General features: G+C 41.1%; 3 protein-coding genes across 9 annotated transcripts; 1 reads left to right on the forward strand and 2 right to left on the reverse strand.

Moving 5' to 3' along the window:
• Positions 1-1,832: 1,832 nt before the first annotated feature.
• On the reverse strand, positions 1,833-6,313 carry LOC135483126 (uncharacterized). 2 transcript variants are annotated; one of them, XM_064763678.1, is made up of 6 exons: positions 6,219-6,313; positions 5,441-5,668; positions 4,941-5,091; positions 4,626-4,771; positions 4,050-4,229; positions 1,833-3,771 (listed from the first exon to the last, which is right to left on the reverse strand). In XM_064763678.1, the coding sequence occupies exons 2-6, from the start codon at positions 5,634-5,636 to the stop codon at positions 3,590-3,592; spliced, it is 855 nt and encodes a 284-aa protein (XP_064619748.1). In that variant the 5' UTR covers positions 5,637-5,668; positions 6,219-6,313; the 3' UTR covers positions 1,833-3,589. The 2 variants fall into 2 exon arrangements, with proteins under 2 accessions (XP_064619748.1, XP_064619750.1); XM_064763680.1 differs by lacking the exon at positions 6,219-6,313 and adding an exon at positions 5,754-5,968.
• A 50-nt stretch (positions 6,314-6,363) lies between these two features.
• LOC135483125 (rRNA methyltransferase 3, mitochondrial-like) lies at positions 6,364-8,494 on the forward strand. Its single transcript, XM_064763677.1, has 4 exons — positions 6,364-6,704; positions 6,915-7,156; positions 7,386-7,544; positions 7,782-8,494. The coding sequence occupies exons 1-4, from the start codon at positions 6,364-6,366 to the stop codon at positions 8,399-8,401; spliced, it is 1,362 nt and encodes a 453-aa protein (XP_064619747.1). The 3' UTR covers positions 8,402-8,494.
• Positions 8,495-9,311: 817 nt separating this feature from the next.
• LOC135483127 (carboxypeptidase D-like) lies at positions 9,312-17,091 on the reverse strand. 6 transcript variants are annotated; one of them, XM_064763685.1, is made up of 10 exons: positions 14,856-14,960; positions 13,861-14,051; positions 13,472-13,575; positions 13,209-13,381; positions 12,750-12,940; positions 12,260-12,439; positions 11,685-11,837; positions 11,231-11,373; positions 10,841-10,962; positions 9,882-10,022 (listed from the first exon to the last, which is right to left on the reverse strand). In XM_064763685.1, exons 2-9 carry the CDS (start codon positions 14,030-14,032, stop codon positions 10,861-10,863), a joined length of 1,218 nt encoding a protein of 405 aa, XP_064619755.1. In that variant the 5' UTR covers positions 14,033-14,051; positions 14,856-14,960; the 3' UTR covers positions 9,882-10,022; positions 10,841-10,860. The 6 variants fall into 6 exon arrangements, with proteins under 6 accessions (XP_064619752.1, XP_064619753.1, XP_064619754.1 ...); XM_064763682.1 differs by lacking the exons at positions 10,841-10,962; positions 14,856-14,960 and adding an exon at positions 16,950-17,091 and having other exon boundaries at positions 9,312-10,022; XM_064763683.1 differs by lacking the exons at positions 10,841-10,962; positions 14,856-14,960 and adding an exon at positions 16,317-16,866 and having other exon boundaries at positions 9,312-10,022.
• Positions 17,092-23,219: the final 6,128 nt, after the last annotated feature.

Consider the following 23,219-nt stretch of genomic DNA (forward strand, 5'->3'; position numbering starts at 1 on the left):
AGACCCTTGGCACAAGTCAGATCATCAGAAGCTTCCCTGCTCCTGTAGGATCTTTGCAGGAGTTGACAGAACTTGACCTCCACTTGTAGGACTTCACCAGGGCTCGCTAACAGAATCGGTTGGCCTCTGAGGACCTTGCCAGGAGCCACAGACAGACTCTGTCCCTGTAGGATCTTCTAGGATCTTGGCTAGGGGCACCGACAGAATACGTCCTTATGCTCAGATAGACCCTTGACACAAGTCAGATCATCAGAAGCTGCCCTGCTCTTGTAGGACCTTGACAGGCGTCGGACAGAACCTGTCACCCACTTGTAGGACTTCACCAGGGCTCGCCAACAGAATCGGTCGGCCTCTTTGAGGACCTTGCCAGGAGCCACAGACAGGATCTGTCCCATCTAGGATCTTCTAGGATCTTGGCTAGGGGCACCGACAGAATACGTCCTTATGCTCAGATAGACCCTTGACACAAGTCAGATCATCAAAAGCTGCCCTGCTCTTGTAGGACCTTGACAGGCGTCGGACAGAACCTGTCATCCACTTGTAGGACTTCACCAGGGCTCGCTAACAGAATCGGTCGGCCTCTTTGAGGACCTTGGCAGGAGCCACACACAGAATCTGTCCCATGTTGGATCTAGGATCTTGGCTAGGTGCACCCACAGAATACGTCCTTATGCTCAGATAGGCCCTTGGCACAAGTCACAAGTCAGAAGCTGTCCTGCTCTTTCAGGACCTTTGCAGGAGTTCGACAGAACCTGTCCTCCACTTGTAGGACTTCACCAGGGCTCGCCAACAGAATCGGTCGGCCTGTTTGAGGACCTTGGCAGGAGCCACACACAGAATTTTTCCCAGCTGGGATCTTCTAGGACTTTGGCTAGGGGCACCAACAGAGTACCTCCTTATGCTCAGATAGGACCTTGTCGCAAGTCAGATCATCAGAAGCTGCCCTGCTCTTGTAGGACCTTGACAGGAGTCGGACAGAACCTGTCATCCACTTGTAGGACTTCACCAGGGCTCACCAACAGAAGCGGTCGGCCTCTTTGAGGACCTTGGCGGAAGCCACACACATAATCTGTCCCATCTAGGATCTTGGCTAGGGGCACCAACAGAATACCTCCTTATGCTCAGATAGGCCCTTGGCACAAGTCACAAGTCAGAAGCTGCCCTGTTCTTTCAGGACCTTTGCAGGAGTTCGACAGAACCTGTCCTCCACTTGTAGGACTTCACTAGGGTTTGCCAACAGAATCGGTCGGCCACTTTGAGGACCTTGGCAGGAGCCACACACAGAATCTGTCCCAGCTGGGATCTTCTAGGACTTTGGCACGTCCTTATGCTCAGTAGGACCTTGGCACAAGTCAGATCATCAGAAGCTGCCTTGCTCTTGTAGGACCTTAGCACGAGTTGACAGAACCTGACCTCCACTTGTAGGAGTTTGGTAGAGGTCACAAATAGAATCTGTCAGCCTCTTTGAAGTCGTGTAAGAAAAATCATTATCTCTCTGGCTTTTTGCAACAGACACAGAAAGTAACTGTCCTGACCATGCCGCAGCTGTGGAAACGGGACGAGAGAGTCATTTTGGCTGTTGGAGAATAGAAGGGACATTGATCCCAATCGGCCTTGAAGTGATTCATTCTTGCCAGAAGAGCCATACAGAATCTATCCTCATCCTGAAGGCCACAGTGACAGATCTTGAGGCCGGTGATCAAGGGAGGGGTCTTGCCCGTGTATATTCTTTCAGAATTGATGGAATTCTATTTTCCTTGAGGAGAACACATGTCACCTCTGACTTCTAAGAAATAAACACAGAACTCTATAAATTACAAATGCATGGTGATTTATCACATATATTTCATAGAGCTTGCAGATAAATTGCACATTAAATGCTAAGCAGTGACATATTAATAATCTACAATGATCACAGTCTAAAATCTGGAACCTGGTGTTAATAAAGAAGCACCCCTCACAAAAAGTTAAGTAAATCTTACATCGCACCCTTGCACATATCAGACAGGCCTCCCAAGTCCCTGGGCTAAGTTCCCAGTCTTTGATGATGTGTATAACGGATAGGTGTATTACGGGCAAAAGATGCCTGGTCCAGTTGATTCTGATGCAAGATTAACTATATAAATTGGTTTCTTTTAGATATACAATTTCATCACATGATCCACCACAAAACAAACACACAAGACAATTACTTCTGTAGTACTGGATATCATTACAAACAGTACAGCTTTTACATGTTACTTATACATGGTTGATTCAAGACCTCAGATATTATACATGTTGTCAGCAACAATTCGTGTAACAATATGGACAATCAAAATTCACAAGCATAGCCATGTTTTTTCTACACTTTATGTGAGAATGTACATTCGTCAACAGCAAATCTTATACAGGGAAGTCTGATCACACCTGCATGCAGTGAATCATCTGAAATTATGTATTATTGCTAAGTCATGGATATTGCAACGTTTGAACCTGAAAAGTTTAACTGGTCATTTATTTCACAATGCATAAACACTATACATGGAGTCTATATTAATTCTTGATGTTAGCTTATAAGCACTATAATCTCTGGGGCAATTATAGTGGTACATGTACGACATCAACATGTAAATTTTGATAATTTTCTGTAGAAGTTCTGTTGTAAGAACCATGTATTATTATGACAAGCATTATGCACGAATATAAAATGTTTCTCTAAACCACAAAATGGAATGGTATATGTAAGATGAAAGAAATAGGTAGTAGGTCAGTCACTATTTAACAAAAGCTGTGCTCTACTCATTGCAACCTCAAACTGCTTGTAAACTAGCATGTCCATAGGCTCAAGTGACAGAATAAGAACAATATTTAGTAAATACACTGAACACCCCTTTGTAGCATAACTGACCAAAAATGTAATATGACATTAGATTTATGATAATTAAATAAACTCATTCAGAAGCTAAATACATACTTCTAAAATGTACACTCTGGGTAACATTAACTGTATTGCACATTTCTGGCAACCAAAACAATTGTTGAGTCTACCATGATTGTACATTCCATAAACCTATACATATGAGGGAAAAAAATATACGGTAAAGACACTGTATTCACTGATATCCGAATGATCCTTCAAAGCACCCAACATGCAAGCGATTTATATTGCTGCTATGTGCAACAAAAGGATTTCTCGTCTGCAGGTAAAATTGGTCATCACTGGGTATGATATTCATGGCAGGTCATTGCAATCATCGACTAAGCATTCATGATACTGACAAGATAAGACTTTTCGAAGCTGGCCTGGAGTCAAAAAAGTAGGTCAAACTGTAGCAATTTTTTGTGTGTCAAGCCACGTTGCCATTAGACATCTACACTCCAAGTTTCAACACTGGGTTTCAATTTTCTCGACTCGATGGTGAGCCAACGTGCCACCATTGATGGACGAAAGCAAACACAAGCGCCGCCACCCTGTATGCAGGACATAACGAGATGACATAAGGTCACCCATATGTGAGCTAAAAATATTCACAATTTGAATACACATCTAAGGCAAAACATGTGGAATGCTATAAATTACATGCATGTACATGCAGAATCTCATGCTTCAGTAGTAGACCGCACCAAGACTTAAATTCTTTGTGTTGTCCTTGAGAGCAACCTCATGGTCATAGAGGGAACTACTAACAGGTATGAAGCCAACCACCCCAAAGTTGTCTAACTTCTTTTTCCAATGATTGTCCTTGTTCATGTTGAGAAGGTGTTGTTCTATTGACTTTTTCATTTCGTCTGAAAATACCAGAAACATTTTATATCACGGCGCAGAAAGATCTAATAAAGAGAAAATGCCACCAGCAACATTATTAAAAGTTTTTGTTCTGTGGAAATACGTATATTTCCCATAAAAAATACAAACTATTTTCCCATCTATTTATGCTACTCCAACTCTTGTTCTGTTATGTTAAGTCATCAGAATGCGGCTTGACCACAGGTCTTTCTGATGAGGCTTTCAACTTGAAGTCAAGAAAAACCTTGTTGATATGCTGTGATCTTGCATCACCACTTACCAGGTATCCTGCTGTTAATCACGATTGGGTGAATTGGAAGAGGGCCCCAGCTAGTAAGGGTGTGGATCTTCTTGGAATACTCAGGGTGCACAGCACGGAATGTGTTCAAAGCCACAGATGAAACAGCAGCGGCATCTACTCGATGATCATAAACCATCTTGATCGCCTTCAGGTGGCCTCCTGAAAGGGAAAAGTTAATTATGGTACCTTAGGTCTGATTTAAAAATTGGTCTTGACTGGGCAATATCAGATTATTCTTTTGCTGAGAGGTTGTGGCCAGACAGTGATTCACTCTCCTCACATGAGTTGATCACCAGTAAACACTTCACAGCCATAATGAACTTGGTTATTGTCAGTACCAGATTGACAATTATGGCACTGTATGCTTATACTTATACAAGTAGTCAACAGTAACAGATAATACTGTCCTACTCAAGTGCCTCACTAGATAACAAACACGACTCTTCAATAACTACTGATAATGTCCACCAACCCTGGTCAAGATTGGACTTGTGCAACCAAAGGCACTTAATTTTTTCTGAAATGAATCTACACAATCCAGTTCATTGCACTTACCAGCTCGTATAGTATTTCCAAAGAAGTTAGCATTGGTTCCAATTGACCGCAAGTAGCTCAGGGTACTGAGGTTGCCACTGACAGAATTGTCATCAGTGTATGCCCAGCGACAACCCTTCAAATCATGGAAAGTGTCATATTTATCCCTGGAAGAAAGGGCCAAAAGAGAATGAGCTGATGACACTGCTTTATCATAGTCAATGGAATCTAATACATCACAGCATTTAGAACAAATAAAGTCGCATTGCAAAGCCTAATGGGGAACTGAGACTGATTGGTGAGAAATATGTGATGAAGAATTTCATACTAACTTACTCTTGATCCGAATGAATTATCACATCAGAATAGTACACAGCTTGATTTGAAATATTCTTGTCATGAACATGAACAGCACCAACAGGCAAATGCACCACATGGGGATTCTTCTCATGAGAAAGCCGTAGAAAAGATGAGCTGTTGATGAACCCTGAAAAATTTGAGTGTTTTTTCAATCATCACATTAATCATTCAAAGGTCCACAGCACATCGTCATGTATGCAAAATCATGTGGCAAAGATCCCCAAGAATCATGATGATCATACTACATCCCCACCAATATGCCCCCAAGCCAAGTGGGGGTGAGGGGTTTTATTAACAACATATCTCTCTCTGGGTCCATTGGGCCGTGATCTCCAGATATTTGTCTGTTTTTCAGCACTTAAGTTTCCTGGTACAGTCATTGTTATCAACTGTAATCCGTAATATTGCTCCTGAAGATTTAGCTCTGCCACCACTCAGAAATACATGTGAAATACAAATATGTGCATACTGCTTACCAACATCAGCTTCATCCGAGGTAAAGGGATCCGGCCTTCCTTCTGGTGGTCCTTCCCATCTTGATTCATAAATAAGGTATGACTCGACTGAAAGCTTCTTTTCCAGATATTCCATGATGGTCTGGAAGAATTCTACACGTTCGCATGGTGACAAGTAGGTGATGAACCGTAGCTTTCTTTGCCCCTGGCTGGTCATGGTTTGTGAGTAGAAATCGGCCCACTGATTTACTGAAGTAAGGAATGGAAGAAATATCACATATGACATTGACATTGTCAGTAATCATACTGTAATGTCACACCTTAACTTACTTACTTAGCCATCATCAACAAGAAGAGGAACATAAGTAGTGTGGTATTCGCCTCCCCCCTCCCCCAACTGAGTCGTAGGCATGATGAAAGAAACACTTGAAGGCCTAACTGCAGAATAGCCGGGACAGTAGTAGCTCTGTACATTATGTACACTCTGTCCCTCTGTACATTATGTACACATTCCTATCATTTAGCACAGAGTGTCCCGGCTATTCTGCAGTTGCTCCCACTTGAACAATTGGCTGAATGAGATGAGATGTTCTCTCCGAAATCGACCAAAGTTTGTGAGGGACTGAGTTTCGTCCGAAAATAGATAAATGTCCCCGTTATACACACAATGGCTATGCACTGGCACTCCAACGGTACATTGTCGGACGTCAGTTCGCCGAGAAAATCAACATAGCATTAGTTTTTAGTGAAGTTCAACTGTTTTCCCAGATGAATCACAGTAAGATTACAATTAACTCACGTTAACTTAAAGTTTACGGGGAAGCAGAGGTTTTCAGTTGTTTGGGGCGCAATCACCTAGCGAGCAATTAGTACACTAACATTTCTGTGTCGTTGCCAAAGGCACTTTACACGAGCGTTGATTGGCTCAAGTAGAAACCCTAAACATGATGGCTGCGCCCATGCGAAAGCATGTTTTTGCAAATTTCCTTAAAAATATTTCAAATTATTGCCCCCAGACTCATATAACCCATTCACCGTTCAGGTATTTGAGAGGAGGAAGAGCAATAAGAGTACAGCCTGCAAATGAAGAAAAAGATTCTAAAAGAAAAGCATCCAGGAAGTTAAAATTTCCTGTTGGTGTAAACCCCAGTGAAAAAATGCCCAAGTTGATTCGACCCATTCCCGAGGCGGGTGTTGCAAAAACTGTTGAATTTAAAGGGCGAGAAGCCAAGCAGTATCACAATGTTCCTTATATAGAATTGGAGGAATCCGACAAGCGATTTGGGTGAGTACCGCACACACTCGAAGGCCACAGTGACAGTCTCTGCCCCTCTGGAGTGGAGTGTTACTGTGTTGTAGTTGTTGAGATGCGATCATCTGTAAAATTCCAACATTACAAAATAGGGAAAAATCAGTCGTATCATCGTAATGTCGGGTGAGAAATATAAATAATGCCATGTCTGGGCACATTTACAGTATCTGCCTTCAATTTCAGGCCAGTCTTGATGCTGACCAAATCAAGGAAATACAGACAAAAAGAGGGTAAAATACTCCTTGAGGGAAAGCGGCTGATTTCGGATGCTATTTCAGCTGGAGCAGAAATGGAAGCACTTTACTTCAGCAGGCTCACATCCTTGGATGATATACCCGTGACTTCTAGTGATGCCAAGGTTTATAAGTTGAAGTACACCAGCTTGAAGAACTGGTCGGATACTAAGTCACCAGCTGGTCTCATGGGTAGGTAGTGTACAGTATGTGCTAAACTTTATGTTCTTATGCCATTTTGAATTATAGTGTAATCCCAGTCTTCCGGAGTGTAGCGCATCATGTTTGTTATCTCAAACTTTACTAATTAATTGAGATGTCGCTGCTTTACAGATACAAGAAGAAATCTGTCTTGTCCCTTTTTGCAAACTGCTACGAGTCATATCATGTACGCCATTCTAACACCTTTCTATCGTTGCAGGGATCTTCCGAATGCCCAAGCAAGGAGAGATGAACTACACAAGATCTGCTGTGGTTCCCATCACATTGATTTGTGATAATATCCGTGAGCCTGGCAATATGGGAACGTTGCTAAGGTCAGCTGCTTGTGCGGGGTGTAAGCGGGTCCTTGTCAGTAAGGGTAAGTCAATTACACTCATTTGTTTCTTTTTTACAAAACACTGGTAGGCTGTTCATGATAGAGTGTATTGTATTTCTTAATATACAAGTATTTCAGGTTCATCTAATTGAGGTTCTGGTAGAGGTCTTCTTGTACTTGAAAAGACCGTATTTCATTTGGTAAATTATTCCTAATTATTGGTGATTCTAACTCTACTACATAACGAGTTTGATTCTCAATGTATAGGTTTCCTTTCAGGTTGCGTTGATGTTTGGGAGCCAAAAGTTTTACGATCCGGCGCTGGTGCTCACTTCAGGATACCTATCATAACAAACGTGGATTGGGGAATGATGCCAAACTACCTCAATGATGACTCTGCAGTGTATCTGGCTGATACTGCTCAAGAAGCTGATGAAAGTGACCAAGGGAAAGTATCTGCGGCATTGAAGATGATATCAGAGTTGGAGAAAGAGCAAGAGGAGTCTCTGTTGGAAGCAGAAGCAGAGGACAATGATGAAAATACTGATAATGATAGTGATAATGATGATAGTGACGATGACAAGAAACAAAAGGCAGTATATGATGTGAGACTGGAAGCATACAAACATGTCCCAATGAATAGTAAGCCTTATTCTGATTTGAATGTGTCGAAACAGGAGGTGGTCTTGGTCATTGGAGGAGAGACTGAAGGTCTAAGTGCTGGTGCTTACGAACTTGCCTACAAAAAATTTGGACATAAACTTCATGTTCCTATGTGTAATGGGACAGATAGTTTGAATAGCGCAGTTGCATCTAGCATCATCTTGTTTGAAATGCAGAGACAGTATCTTTCATCAGGCAGGAAAGAAACATTACATGTGGATAGCTCTCAGAATTGACCCTGTTATTGACTTACTTCTACAAGGCCTAATGCATTTTCCATAAAGTAATATCTGAAATCAATTCAGATCAAATGGTGAAAGAGAAAATAAATACCTTTTGTTTCTAATACATGTTATCAGTTTTAGTGAAACCTCAGTGCTATGATCAAAGTTGGGAGTCTTGTCTTCCAAGATGGCAGGACCTGCATTTTAATGCATTGCATCATCATTACACTACAGAGTTGGTGTTGCCATTGAGAATGTCCCGACTGCTCCTGCATGATTTTACAGTATCAGATTGTCTAGATCAGTTGATAAGCTGTTTTTGCCTGAAGAGCTCTCCAAATTCAGAATGGGACACCCTTGTCAACCCAGAACATGCCCTTGATTGACCTTTTTACCCCTATCATTTTGCTCAAGCCCTTCCCAAGAGCTGTCCGAGTATCAGGATACGACAATGCCTTAGGGAGTAGCTACACAATGCTAATGCTGATACACCAACCTTGATGCTACGATAATATAACGAAATTTCAGACTTTCATGCTACTACATGTATGCTTGAACACACAGGACACCTGGAGTCCAGAGGTCCCAGTAAGGAAGGGGATACTAATTGAGATGGCCAGGCCTTGATCTATGGGGTATTTTTCACAGCGGGCAATACTTTCAAGGGATGGTTGTGCAATTGTGAGATGCGCTTGTATTCAATATGATAGTATACATTGGATGAAATGATGTCTTCCTGGGAGATCAGTTTAAACAGGTGTTCCGAATGTGGAAGAGCTAAGATATTCCAACAACTGTCGGCAAGACCTCCCTGTCTGTCAAAGAAGTTGTACGTGTAGGAGCAGTCCTTTGGGATGGGACTGTAACCATTGTCAGCAGGTTCTACAATGATCTGAGCAAAAGCTGTCTTTTTTAATTTCCATCATTTATTTCAAACAAATCACTATTATGATTCTCATTCATTAAGTATGAAATGAAATTCAAATCAACGTAAAAGTAATAACAGATGCTGAATTTCAAATGGTTATTATGATACTGGGTTTCAGAGGCCATCACAAGATAACAGATTATATTGCTCTGAAGATACAAACTATTCTTCAAGTCAATAAGGATACTTGGTACAAAAGCTTCCCTTGTATAAAAGTCAAGCCTATTTACATTTTACTTAAGAGTGATATAAAATTACTTCAAAATGATAAAAGCACTACAACACATATATTTATACGAAAGTCTTTCCTGATCAGTTGATTGTCCAATAATTTACATAATTCATTTTCAATAATCAATAATACTAATTTGGATTAATGATCATTTTTAGTTGATATTGCGCAGCTAAGTTTTACTTACTACAATTGAACAGATCTTGCTGGTGAATATGCAGCAATCTTCTCATTGTGCCACTCTGACAGTAAGTTATACAGTGATGTGTTCACTAATGAGTTTTGTTCATGCACATATTTACTAACAAAATACAAAGACCAATCAAAAATGAGTTGCATAGATTAGTCCCAGCAGCCAGAATCACAGCATCTGAGTCCAGGACGTGCTTTAATTTAAAGTTCATAACAATAAATTCAGATATACTCGATACTGTAACTATTCCTCTTGACAGAGTGTAGTCTTTTTTTGATACCTGAAATTGGAGGAGAAAGAAATTTAAGTATTTAACCTCTACATGAGCATGGACCTCAAGAAAACAAATGGACACAATGGTAGCAGCCACTAGGGTTGGAGCCAGAAATCAGGGTCAGAGAATCATGAGGCCACTCGGAGAAAGAGAAGGGCCACACAGGCATCCTTTCAAGGTCAATTTAAAAGAATTTTTTTCAAATAAAGTGGGTACGCACCCCCTGGATCTGGGTCTGGTGGCCCCAGCAGTTTAGCACATGAACCAGTAGAAATAACTTATGAATGAGTAATGAGTGACTTAACAAGAGGAATTTGGTATAAACTTTTATAAAGTCATCTAAAAATCTTTCGGACAATGTTAGTTCCTCATGCACAACACATCAGGTACTTGCAGGAGACAAACAGCTTTCAGGATGAGGGTATCGAATTTGGGAACTGATAGTCTGTTTTGGAAGGATAACTCTCACCTTAATACTGAATTTACAGTGACGGTATTAAAAAGGAACATCACTACGGACAGATAAACAGGATCAACAGGATAAACAAGATATACAGGACAGGCCATGCATTTCACATTCAATGCATTCAGCCATCATGTCATTTTGGTAGAAATGGGGGCGGGTCTTTGCTATTCATAATCAAGCAATTTCATAGCCTATTTACAGCACCGAAAACTTCAAGGATCAGAAGGGAGTATTTGGGAAATTTAGGGAAGGCGACACACAAGTCATTTGAAAAAGCTGATTAGTACCACTATGCACTCTAATCTAAGGGATTCTAGCTATCAGAGCACCACAAATCAAATATACATAATATACTAACACCAATGACTAAACAGACAATCAGAGTTGACCAAGGGGTAATAGCTTGAAATTCAAACGTCTAAAAGCCAAGAGATGTATAGTGATAAATCTATCGGCACTATGGTAACCATCTGCCTCAACCTGATAAGAAAGGCAAAGAGTTAGAGGTATTAGGTGTTAAAATAAATGTGGGTTAGTTTGAGTCAACCCGATATAAAGAAAAGCAAGGTGTCGCTTACCACCAAAAGCAAAAACAACATTAAGATTGTTATAAGTCCACCACCAACTATAATTAGCTAAGAAATATCAAGAAAAGTTTTAACAGTGTGATCTCTAAAGGCTAAATCGCTGATCCTTAAAGTACAGTAAAAGCAATCTAACATGATCAGAATGGAAAGAAAAAACAAACCTCGATAAGATATGTTCCTGGTAGGAGGAGACGCCAGTACTCCCCGTCTTTAGTTGTCTTATAATCGTGTATTCGTCCATCCACTTTGACACTAGCACCTTTGATTGGATTGTTGTCCCTATCACGTACAAACCCACGTATACCTAGAAGACAGAGACATCAAAAACATTTGCAAATGAAAAGATGGAACAAATGTTTATATGTCTGTGAATACTACACGGAATACCCAACTATCATGCTGCTGATAAAATATACGGAGGCCCATCGGATACAGCGCATCTATCATTATCCATGCGATATCAAACCCACTACAAGGCTGGTCAAATGCATAAGTTAGGTACGTAGCAGCTTCTTTTTCCAGGCAGAATTGGACCTGGACTGGTATGGTAGCCGAAGAAATTACTGGTATGCAGTTCATCTTAGGACATAAACAATGTTCCCTTTCAGGACTTACCAGCACTGGCAGCTCTTAAATATTCTATCATGGCATCTCTGTTCAGTGCCCAAAATGTTGTTAAGCTCCGTGGCAGGGGATATTTACAGCAGGACATCTCGAGCGTGATCTCAAAGCACCCATGTTTGATATAGTTATAGTCCTGCATACCACCTGAAACAACACGTGATAAATGAATGTTAGTTTTAAGAGGTCTGAAATTACCCTTAAGTAGTACAATGTGGGACCCATAAAATTTGACCAAAGTTGGCTAGATCCAGGGGCTAGATCTCCGACCCTCACATTAATTCGATCATACACGAGGCTTTGTATCTTCGGCATGTCTGTTTACTTCATATCAACCCTAAAAGTAGAGACATATTCCTTAAACATCCACTTTATCATATTTTGTGCAAACTTTCCCCACAATGCACTACTAGGTTAGATCAGTCCAATCGACTGACAAAGTAACACGAGTGATGTGGCAAATGGTGAAAATCCTCCAATACTTCCGATCACAATCCAGATATAATTGAATGGTTCCAAATCCGAGATTATGGGAAAGATGACGTCAAATGACTGTGGTCACTTCTTACCTGTTAGTGGATACCAGGCCGCACCATTTGATACCCCATTTTGGAATGCTTCTGCATAGTCACCAGGACACGGCCGGCCTGCATACATCTTTTCATTTTTGCGGGAATATTTTAGGGCAAGATATTTAAAAACATCATTGTCTGGACTACGAGATTCCTTTGAATCTTTATAGTCAGGAGCTGAAATACAGATAAGAATATTAATCAGAATTCATTTGATTGACATTTTATGAAGTTGCAGTGGTTTTCTGTATTTATCAAAGTTCTCTATTAGATCTTGCTTACGAGTTCCCCCAACTTGTTGTGCGGTGCGGTCGAAGTCTTGGAAAAGGTCTAAGTCTAAGGGGTCATTTAGGGCACAATGGATTCTCCTCCTCTTTTCATCAGCCTTAGTGCACATCACTGCAGACTTTAGCTCATGCCAATCATGGCCTAAAGATTTTTATCCGGGCCTATAGGGTTACGATATAAGAACGAACAGCACACTTACATCCACCATAGTAATTATCATACGGGTAATTGGCAACTAGAGCGCCACCATGCATATTAGCCGAGAGAAGGAATGGAACATTTTTGAGCCAGTTCATAATCGCAGTTGTCTCTGGTTGGCGACGGATGTTTGAGTTATCATCGAAATGGTCAGGGAAGTTTCGGTTCAGATCGTATCCATTAGCATTTGCCCTGCAAGTAAACAACATCAAGTAGTATGTAAAAATACGTTTTGCATAGTCAGTCATGTTAGCCAGTTAAGATGTTTTTGTGCCCATTGTACAGATATAAAATTCAAATCCGCATGGGGTAAAGCCATGAAGGGTTATTTTTTTAGACTTCAGTTTGAAACAGATTGCATACAAATGCATGCTGACAGCCTGTATTCAAGGTATTGGCGTGCATTGCCTGGAAGCTGAGCAATGTCAATACATTGAGGGTCATGATGTCTTACCCTTACCTTCCCCGCATACCTGAACAATCACCAACAGTAGCCCTCTCAAAACCATCGGGATTCATACTTGGCATGAGATGTATTCGAGTGTTCCGTAGTAGTCTCTGGATCGATGGATTGATGCTGTATTGGGTGGTCAGGTAGTCCAGGAGATGTATCAACATCTCTCTTCCAACCGGCTGAAATGAGATGAGGAAGAACTTTCACCATATTATCAGGTAGTCTTTAGGACTCGGAGGTGTCTGAAAATTTCATTTTGGTGTCCTTACCTCATTTCCATGGATATTTGCAACAAATTTGACTTCTGGGACGAGAAGTCTATGGTGGCTGGCAGTGCCGGGGTAACCAATGGCTACAGCCCAAAGTTCACGGCCTGGAATACAAGGACAAACAAACTTATAGCGAACGATATATTTGGTTTGCTTGGTAGAAACCTGAATATTCTGAGTGAGTCTGTCAGATGAGACTAAAGGCGGTTAACCCTTGTACTGGAGTTTCTTGGCGAAGGCAAGAACATACCCCACACAGGGGATAAGTGTAACCTGTAGTGGAGTCACAAATCTCCAGTATACTCTTATGATGTTGTAGTGATGACGATGATGATGATGATGATGATGACGATGATTATGATGATGAAATAAGATAAACTTGTCCTCACCCATCACAGACTTTCCAATACTGTAGATGTGAGTAAGATTAGGATACTGGCCATTGATGTAACGTAGAATATTCGTCATCTGTTCATAGTCATGGTAACGGAAATCGACATATCCTAGCGTAGCACCAATCAGGACAAGGTACAGAAGAGAAGTTCTCAGAGACAGTGACATGGCTCATTTCCTGCTAGACCTGGAAATATAAAAGTATCACAAGGATCTGAAAATCGTGGGGTGAAAATCGGAGAGCAATATTTATACCTTTTCAAGGTCAGTTTGTCGCCAGCAACGGGAAAAAACAGTCCACCATGCAACAAACAAAATACAGACTGATGTAAGCAACTTGGAGTCTGAGTTGTTGACACACTCATCATGTAAGAGCTGTAGTCAACTAGCTGCAGAATTGCAATTGGTCCTGACAATAGAGGATGCTGGATCTATACATTGATCCTATCCCAAGTCATCTGTTGGGAAAACTACATGTACCAGTGCTCTAATGCGTGGATAAAGTTATTAGAATGGAAACATGCTTGATGTCGATTCACCCATGGCAAGCTACCTTTCATACATGTAGACTAATCCTGGTGGTGGGGGAAAACCTTTGAAATCCACCGGCAAAAGCTCCTTGAAACTGAAACACACTTTCAAAACTGATCATGAATTAAAAGATATGTTTTACTTGAGACGACTAACAGGAGGCAAAGACCAAGGAGGGCCACGAAGCCGCTATTGATGATGATGATGATGATGATGATGATGAATTGCTCTTGTTTTTTCAAGAAAATGTCGCCCACTCTGGAAGATTGGTAACCATTAGGTGACCACGACAAAATTTTTAGGAGAAAGGTCTACAAATCTGACCTTCCCAAATTGCTCCAGCCGATTATGTAATCACAACAACTTGAAAAGGTTTTTATTCAATATAAAGAGACATTTTCAATTTTTTTCACAGGTTTTTAATTTAATTTTTCTAAAATATGAACACAAATAAACTTACTCAAAAACCAGTTGCCAGTATGCCACTCCTACGAAAATAGTGTACTTCCTCCTCACACGCAATGCTATAGATCTTTGCCCACAACGCACAAGGTCAATGATTTTAATTGAAATGATAGGACATTATTGACATACGAAACAGCGCCATGTCTAATTGGATATTTGCCAACAATTAATTTAAATATGGGACATTCGAGTTACTCACAGTCTCATTAACAAAGTAATTTTGAGCACGAAAAGTGTAGTAGAAATAATGAACTTTGCCTAATAAGCATTGTTTAGAACCATATGTTGTACATTTAGTTGATCAAGTGTGCAGGGAGTAAACGTATCTGTACGATTGCAGTGATCAATATCGCTCTCCCTGTGCTGATATAAGGTCTACCATTGATTCTCACCACACCCACATGAGCTGTCATACATTTGGTTGCAAATGTATCAAAATAAGAAGCATCTTTCCTGATTGTTTTGAACCTGTTTGGCCAACACGTACTGTGCTGCCTAAATGTTAGGGCCAACACATTAAAAAAAATGTGTTAATAAAAAAGAGACAGATGAGATCAGATGCAGCAATATATAGTGCTTATTTGTCAATGAAAAGAACAACAATTTAAATATGAAGAGGAATAGAAATGGTATTCATACATTATGTAACATAATTGACCAGCCATGTGTAGACTCACTAAACTTTTGAACCCAAAAATTAATATTTTAATGATAAGTACAACACATAATGTCCAAGAGTCAATAAAATATGTGGATTAGATCATCGAATTGGAACATGATGATCATGCCTTCATTTGGCCTTCATTTATATCGGACAATATCCTAGTAGCTGGTAATGTTCCAGAGGCCCTGTGGTTGGCCATTGATTATAAGTTGACTTAAACCAGAAAAGTTAACTGATGGCCTACAATGATAAATTTATTTGTGAACGGTACAAATAATCCTGCCATTCCAAAACTGGATTGAGACATGTCAGATCATGAAGACAGGATGATATGTACATGAGAAAGAGGTACTCACCAATACAGAAACAACCAGTCCTTTCACAAGCGAGTCTGATGAGATCTCAAATGAATGTGCAAATTTCTCAGTCAGCGAGTGCTGGTATTTCAGGAAAACAGTCCGAAAATTGCTATGTAATAGGGAACTGCACTCCTTCGACAATTACCACAATTACAATCATCATGCAGTTAAAGGTACAGACGATACATAGCACATCTCAATTCCTATTAGCATGACAATGACAAATGAAAGAGCTGTTATAAAATAATTGAGGCACCATGAGTTTGCTCCTGAACTGTGCAGTCTCATACTTGTACCGTACTATACAAGAGTGAGGTGCATTGGTATACCCATATCATCCAGAGAGGAATAGACATGCTATGGGACTGGGACCACGGGCCTTACAGAATTTCTGGTTTATTTACATAGGAATGAATCAATTCTGATCACTTACATATGTTCCTCGAGTTCAATATACTCCTTGATGGTAACACTAACAGTTCCATTGCGTGATTTCACGAGAATTTGCATTTTTACATATTAACTGGGCCACACTCTGCCTACTGCTGTAATAATGTACCACAAATCATGCTACTCTCTATGGTACTTGGTATTGGTTGAGTTTATCATTTCACGATAATGCAGTCCTGGAAATGCCGATGGTATTGGTATGGTTTGCAGATAACTGACCAATAATGTAAATAATGCATAATCAGGTGCGCAACGTCATTTGCTTGCTCTGTTAGCTAATTTGTCAGTAATGCACAAATGGTATCCTCGCCCTTATAGTATATCCAGAACCGAAGTTATTAAACGTGTCGTAGGCGTTTCCTTACTTCGTCCCTTCAACAAAGACGAATCAGAACCCAAGCAAAAACAAATGCACACACTCAGAAGGCCAACTTCAGAGTCAGACAATGCCATAAGCCACTGTGACCCTCTTAAGTCACCTGATCTGAAATGGATGGACTTTCCTGATGGTCCTCTGTGGGCAATTTATGTACAAAATGTACTACTGCACCTAGCGTACAATATAAACAACTGAAAACCATCGGAAAACATCGGGGAATGAAATAGTTGCACTTACTCTGACAGAAGAATAGTTCGTATATCCACTCATTATGTTGAATTAAGGAATTTCTACGGGAATCTTTGTTTTAAAGCACTTTTCTGGAAAAAAAATCCCATTTTTTTTCGAAAAGTCGTGATGAGCTAATGGCTAACGTACCACGTCGTTGCCGTTTCGAAAAGTAAACAAAAGGGCGAAGTTTTATTTTTCAGCCGTCAGTCTTGTAAATCGCGCTGTCTTCGGACCGTATTGTCTTCGGACAGGGGGAGTTGTGTACACACTAGGCGGGTAATATGATATTAGTCGATGGCATCGGGGGAGATGGGTATTTACCAGAGGCACAATCAGCTCACTGTGTAATATGACAGAATTGACCTCTTTCCCTAACATGTAAAGAGCAAGCTCCAGTGAACTCAAACAACTGTATGTCCTAGCAGACGATTTTTAAATACATGATGTCCAACACCCGCACTTCAGTGGCGCCGGGGTGAATAAATCTACTTGTGTGAATGGTCAATGGCTCATGATGGCTGCTGATCGTGGTGGGAAAAAAACACGATTTGACCAGCCATAACTCTCAGCTAGACAGGCGGAGCAACATAAGCTATCAATTCATCTGAGCGCACCCAACGTACGCGTAAACGGACCACTTTCAATCGCTCGGTGCGCAAACTTAAACTTGAATTTATAAACTTGAATTTAAAAAAATTTGCCATGTGTGAATACTACTGGCTTTAAATTTCAACAATCATGTTACGTCACGTAGACTCGTTTAAAAATACCACAATAGCCAAGTTTCCGCGAAGTTATGTCACTTGTTGTCCGACTCCTGTTCATCCGACCGTGATCTCAGTATTTGACCAATCAGCTTTATATCGTGAGCATTTTCGTGTATGGGTCAATGAATTTGATTGAAAATCACAATTTGAATAGATGAGTGGTTTGGTAACCTCGCTGACGTAACGTACTCAATACGGGGCGTTGAATTTGGCTGTGCTCATGGTATGACAGACCGGTTTTGGGAACACAAGCGTTCAGTTGTATCGACGCCAAGTCGAAGCACTGGTTCAACATTGGTGAGTTCAGCCTGATTTCTCCACAACTTTTTCTCCCCAAATTTTGCGACTTTTGTCTGATACAATGTACAATCTTATCTTTTCATTTTCATTTCTTGCAGACGCCAGACACGTTGTCCTGTCTAGCACACCAAATGCTGCCCAATCGGTTTATCACAAGATACGACGTGAACACCACCATGGTGAGTTATTTTTCTCTATCGAAATTCCTTGATCGCACATACATGTATTCTTTTGAAACTTCTCATCTCTGCAGCAGTGGCGGATCCAGAAATTTGGGAAAGAAGCGGGGGGGGGGGGCGCTGCCCCACCAATGAGAACTCGTGATAGAGCAGAAGGTGCAGTCCTGAAAATGAGGGGGAGGGTTCTTGAGGAGAGGTGCCCTAAAATATCAAGGAGGGATGACTCATGCGGGACCCTAAATCCGCCACTGCTGTTCTGAATATTTCCACACTCGGCTCAGCTGACCTTTGAAAGGAGGACACTGTTGGCCCATACCCTACCTATGGTACTATATCGTTCTGGCAGCAAGAAAATGAGACGATCGGTCATGTTTGCCATGTTTAATGACGTTACACGCCACGGGAGCAACTGCAGAATACCCGGGATCGCGGGACACTCTGTGCTAAATGATAGGAGTGTACATAATGTACAGAGGGACAAAGTGTACATAATGTACAGAGCTACTACTGTCTCGGCTGCGACGCGTCCCGGCTATTCTGCAGTTAGGCCCTTCAGAACTGAAGTTGCCGCCATTGTGATGTAAATACTTGGGGTATTTCCCACCCTGAATTCCGGTAATGACGTCATCGGGTCGGGCGGTGGAGATCATATTAGATTTACCTCCCTCTAGCCTTTAGGATTTAGTGATCACCAATCGTCTCATTTCACCTCTGTGCTGCCAACTGTATCGAGGATCAATCGGAGATCAGCATCCCAGAGCTTTGATAAACCCTGTCCGTTGTTCCCAGGCTTGTGTTATGAAATTACCATGGTTTAGTGATAGGCGCCTACCCCCTCCGGTATTCAGTGGTATTAAATGGACAACTGTGGCATGAGATATGGTGGTTTTTCCTAAAAAAATTGCTTCCAGTAGAACCGTGACTTCTCAGTCCAAACAGGAAAATTGAAATACATGTACATCATTGAAACTGCAATAAACAGTGCACAAAAACTGGGTGTAACCTTAGGCCTGCCTGAATTTCACAGGTCATGTCCAAAACTGCTTCGCACACTGGCGAAAATCGTTATTTGAGATAAGTGGCGGCGCATAGTGACAAGCAGAGGTATTATCCTCCTGGCCAGGGAAATCCCACGCCTAGGTTGTCCCTTTAAAGCTGACATGCATGCAAAAAAACCCTAATGGCCAAATTAGAAAAGACGGAAAGGATGAAGTGGCGAGGGTTCCGAGTTCGAACCCGCTCGAGGAATTTTTCAAAATTTTTTTCTTTCTCTGTGACCTGTCTCGTCAATGAACTTGTGTTTGTGCAGTCAAGTGAGACCTGTCGTTGGGTGTCTATCATGTTTCAAGTGCAGTTTGTCTTTTGGTGGTCGGGCGTTTGTGTTTTCTATCTTCGTCGTTTGGGTTTTTATGCATGCATGTCAGCTTTAAGTATGTTTTCGCGCGTCACGAAGATGATAAATGTAAATAATGACACCAATGTATTGGCCCTGCGGTCACGTGGTGGCTTTCAAAGATATCCTTGTGCCGTTGGTAGGAAGCTGCTGAAAGCCGCAGCAAACCAGCAGCAAACAAAAGACTTAGGCTACTTAAAATCTCTTTCGGGAGCAGTAATGATCTCGTCACCATTGAGTTTTACCTATAGCTCCTATACAAGTATAAAGATGGTGTGCGAAGATAAATTTCGGAAGACCATTCACATGAGACAAGTCTCATTGTATATTCATGCTCAATATGATATCTGAAGGACTATCCCTTGGATCTTGGAGATGGGCTATTGATATTGTCCTTTCTGTAGGTATGTTGCAGGCAGCAGAAATAACTAAAATATCTAAAATCTAAATAACAATGGAAAAGAAACGCGTTATAAAAATAAAATATAAAGAGTAAAAAAGAAAAAGAAAATGTTGTCCACAACCGGATTCGAACTCATGACCTTTGGATCGAACATCGTATTCTACCATTTCTGACGAGCGCTCTACCAACTGCTCTAAAGTTTCCAAGACTTCTGACGTCATGTATTTGTCGAAATCTGATTGGCTGAAAGTCCCTGTGCAAATGTACACTATAGTGCCCAAAAGGTTCAGGAAAAAAAATCGCTACCCGCCCTTTTCAGAAGACAGTTAGCCCATCTATCACTTCGATCTATCTACCGTAGCTGTCATGGCCAATACTTTTTCTTTCAGAAGCCCCGACGTCCATTGAACTTTCAAGAAATGGTTGGGTTTGGTCAAGGGACTGGTATTGGATCTGATATATTATCATTGTTGTCACACCTTTTCGCTAAATATGAGGTCTTGAAAATGCTTGGTATTTCTCCTTGTGAGGTGTTACCCAACGTTAATGACGCCTGTCTGTATATTAAGTGGTACATACTTGACACCTATGGCGAAGGATGAGCCAGTTATTTTCGAGTTTGTACTTTGGGTGCATCTCGTTCCTCGGGTTGCATTGCGCCCGCGACCCCATAGGAGTTCCTGGTCTTGTCTCTTCGCCCCCAACCCCGATAAACTCTGTGTACCGTGAACGAATGCTCATCAGGTCGACAGTTATTTGACGACGTAAATCCATCCATATCAACTGGCGCTGCGGCTGCGCTCAATAGACTCCGTTGGGGAGTCTGAGCCTGATAGGGTGTACCAGTCCAGCCGGTTATGTACGGTTGGTATGCTCTATGATATGGATCTCCAGCCACCTGTCAGCTAGGGGCAGACCCCAGTGTCTCAACCCTGGGTCTCAGAGGCGGTAACTTCTAGTCAGGCAGCGCGCTATGTCTGGTTAGGCGACATGGGTTACCAGGGCATCCACAGCCAAAATGGTTTGCACATGGAGGTCATCGCGACCGACTTGTGAGGGGGAAGAAGTGATGTCCATGGCGGTTTCAAATTGATCTGACGACCCCCGCGTCTTCTGGACAGGGAGGGGTTCATGTGGCCAAATCCTGTCAGCTAAATCCTATCGTTAGCATCGTTCGCGGTACATGGAAACCAAGGGCATGGAACCCTTTTTTGTCTTGGTTTAATTTATCTGAGGATTTCAATGATGATATATATATTTAGATCCACAGGTATAGTCGGTACATTTTAAAAGTTTTTTTCGAGCATTGTTAAAAGTTATGAGAATAAATTTCTTCTTTGGACGTGTTTTGTTTTACCAGAATGACAATCAAAAAGTTTGTCACTGGAGAATTTCCCCATCCCCCACCCCAGCCCTAGAATAATATACAGACTAAATAGTATCTTTGGACTGTACTGGTAATATAGGTCAGTCACGAAAAATAAAATATATATTGGACTGTACTGGTAATATAGGTCAGTCACGAAGAATAGAATATGTATTGGACTGTACTGGTAATATAGGTCAGTCACGAAAAATGAAATATATATTGGACTGTACTGGTAATATAGGTCGGTCACGAAGAATAGAATGATATTGGACTGTACTGGTAATAGAGGTCAGTCACGAAAATATAGGCTGAAAGTCTGTGCCCCATTGTTGATGAATATAATATCGTGAGGACTTTATCAATAGTCACGGTCCCTGGCCCCTCCCACATAAAAAATCATTAGCAAGGTCACTGCAGGCAATAGCTTCAGCATTGTTATTGTATAAACATGTCTTAAACATTATAAACGGCCCTATTCTTGGGGTTACATTGGGTTCTTGCTGGGGTAATGATGTCCATGTCTGATTCTGCGTTTTGTGGACTTGTAAATCAGTCCAGCAGTGACATTGCGTTTTGTGGACATGTAAGTCTGTCCCGCAGCACCAAGTTTCACCCCAGCAATTACCGATAAGACCTGTACGTGACCTTAAAGTAAATAGCTATGCAAGTGTGGTCGAGACAAAACGCGATGTATGCATTGGAAGAAGGAAATCTGCGAAGAGTAGCTGGAACTGTCTGCCCAGCTCTCGTTTATGAAACAATGGGCGATTTGAAAGACGTCTCCTGAACAGATCGCCCATTGTTCACTGAAGCAGCATTCGAATTGTCTCCAATTTTTTTCAGGTGGGTTGCTCCATCTCGTGTGGTTTCGCTGTCCCGTCCCAAGAATCGAGCCGACGCGACCGAGGCCACTTCTGAGAGATAAATATTCAGGATGCCAGATTAGTGGAACACAATTGAGGTAAATGAGATAAAATTCGATTAGCTGGCTACAGTTGATGAAATGAGGGTTTAGGTCCGTCATCATGTGACTGATATTGGGACAAACCCGAGGCAGGTTGACCACCATTGCCTGACAATTCAATTTAATTATTTCATCTTATTAGTGCCAATGAGGCTGTCACAGACATAAACATGTGTATAGACACATTACTGATATGCTATAATAGAAGATTTAAAAAAAAAACGTCATGAAAAAAGATCGAATACTTCAATTTGTTAAATTGTATATTTCAATGTTTCTTGGTATCTAAATCTTCCCTTTCTATTCCAGGCCAGTAGTCAAGAGCCATGATCAAGGAACAGCAGTTCCCAACGAAATTTACCCTTTTCTTGTTGTAATTCATGCTGTTGGCTCAGAATGGGTTGACCCTCACCTGTTTTCGACCCTGAAAGTTAAACATCGAACATTGTTACTCTTTGTTAAAAGTGAACCTTGCAAAATATGTGCTTATTCCTGAAATCAATAGCACTTCATGTATGTACTCGCTGATCCAGAATATTGCTATTTCTTGTTCCGTTTTCAATGTGGCAATCCATTTACCGTATCTGAGCTATTTCACAGCACAAGAAGTGCAACATTATACAACAATGGAGCTATTTCTTGATCACAGCAAAAATGTGTTTCTACATTGTTTTACTCAAATGATGCATGGATGAGCTTTATTGACATATTTGTTTTCAAGAGGAATTGGTTGTAGGTTTTCTTTCTTTTTTCTTAAGGCAGGCCTAATTTAACAGAAGGCCTATATTTTAGGTAGGATATTATTTATATTATAGGCCCATATCAGTTTTGAGATCAATTTCCTCTTGAAGACAATAAACGTCAATCGAGTCTCTGCATGCGCACCATTTTGATTGGGCGG

Source organism: Lineus longissimus, chromosome 2 (genome assembly GCF_910592395.1).
Source record: "Lineus longissimus chromosome 2, tnLinLong1.2, whole genome shotgun sequence".
Taxonomy (NCBI): Eukaryota; Metazoa; Nemertea; class Pilidiophora; order Heteronemertea; family Lineidae; genus Lineus; species Lineus longissimus.

Bases quoted from the DNA above. Each gene is read 5' to 3' on its own strand.
- LOC135483127 (XM_064763682.1), bottom strand. From the start codon at position 14,032: ATGTCACTGTCTCTGAGAACTTCTCTTCTGTACCTTGTCCTGATTGGT. The intron at 11,838-12,259 runs GTAAGAAGTGAC...GTGTTGTTTCAG, and splicing joins GGCCTGGTATCCACTAACAG to GTGGTATGCAGGACTATAAC. The intron at 10,023-11,230 runs GTTTGTTTTTTC...CTCCAATTTCAG, and splicing joins CAGGAACATATCTTATCGAG to GTATCAAAAAAAGACTACAC.
- LOC135483125 (XM_064763677.1), top strand. From the start codon at position 6,364: ATGATGGCTGCGCCCATGCGAAAGCATGTTTTTGCAAATTTCCTTAAA. The intron at 7,157-7,385 runs GTAGGTAGTGTA...CTATCGTTGCAG, and splicing joins GTCACCAGCTGGTCTCATGG to GGATCTTCCGAATGCCCAAG. The intron at 7,545-7,781 runs GTAAGTCAATTA...GTTTCCTTTCAG, and splicing joins GCGGGTCCTTGTCAGTAAGG to GTTGCGTTGATGTTTGGGAG.
- LOC135483126 (XM_064763678.1), bottom strand. From the start codon at position 5,636: ATGACCAGCCAGGGGCAAAGAAAGCTACGGTTCATCACCTACTTGTCA. The intron at 4,772-4,940 runs GTAAGTTAGTAT...CCTTTCTTCCAG, and splicing joins ATAATTCATTCGGATCAAGA to GGATAAATATGACACTTTCC. The intron at 4,230-4,625 runs GTAAGTGCAATG...TTTCCCTTTCAG, and splicing joins TGGAAATACTATACGAGCTG to GAGGCCACCTGAAGGCGATC.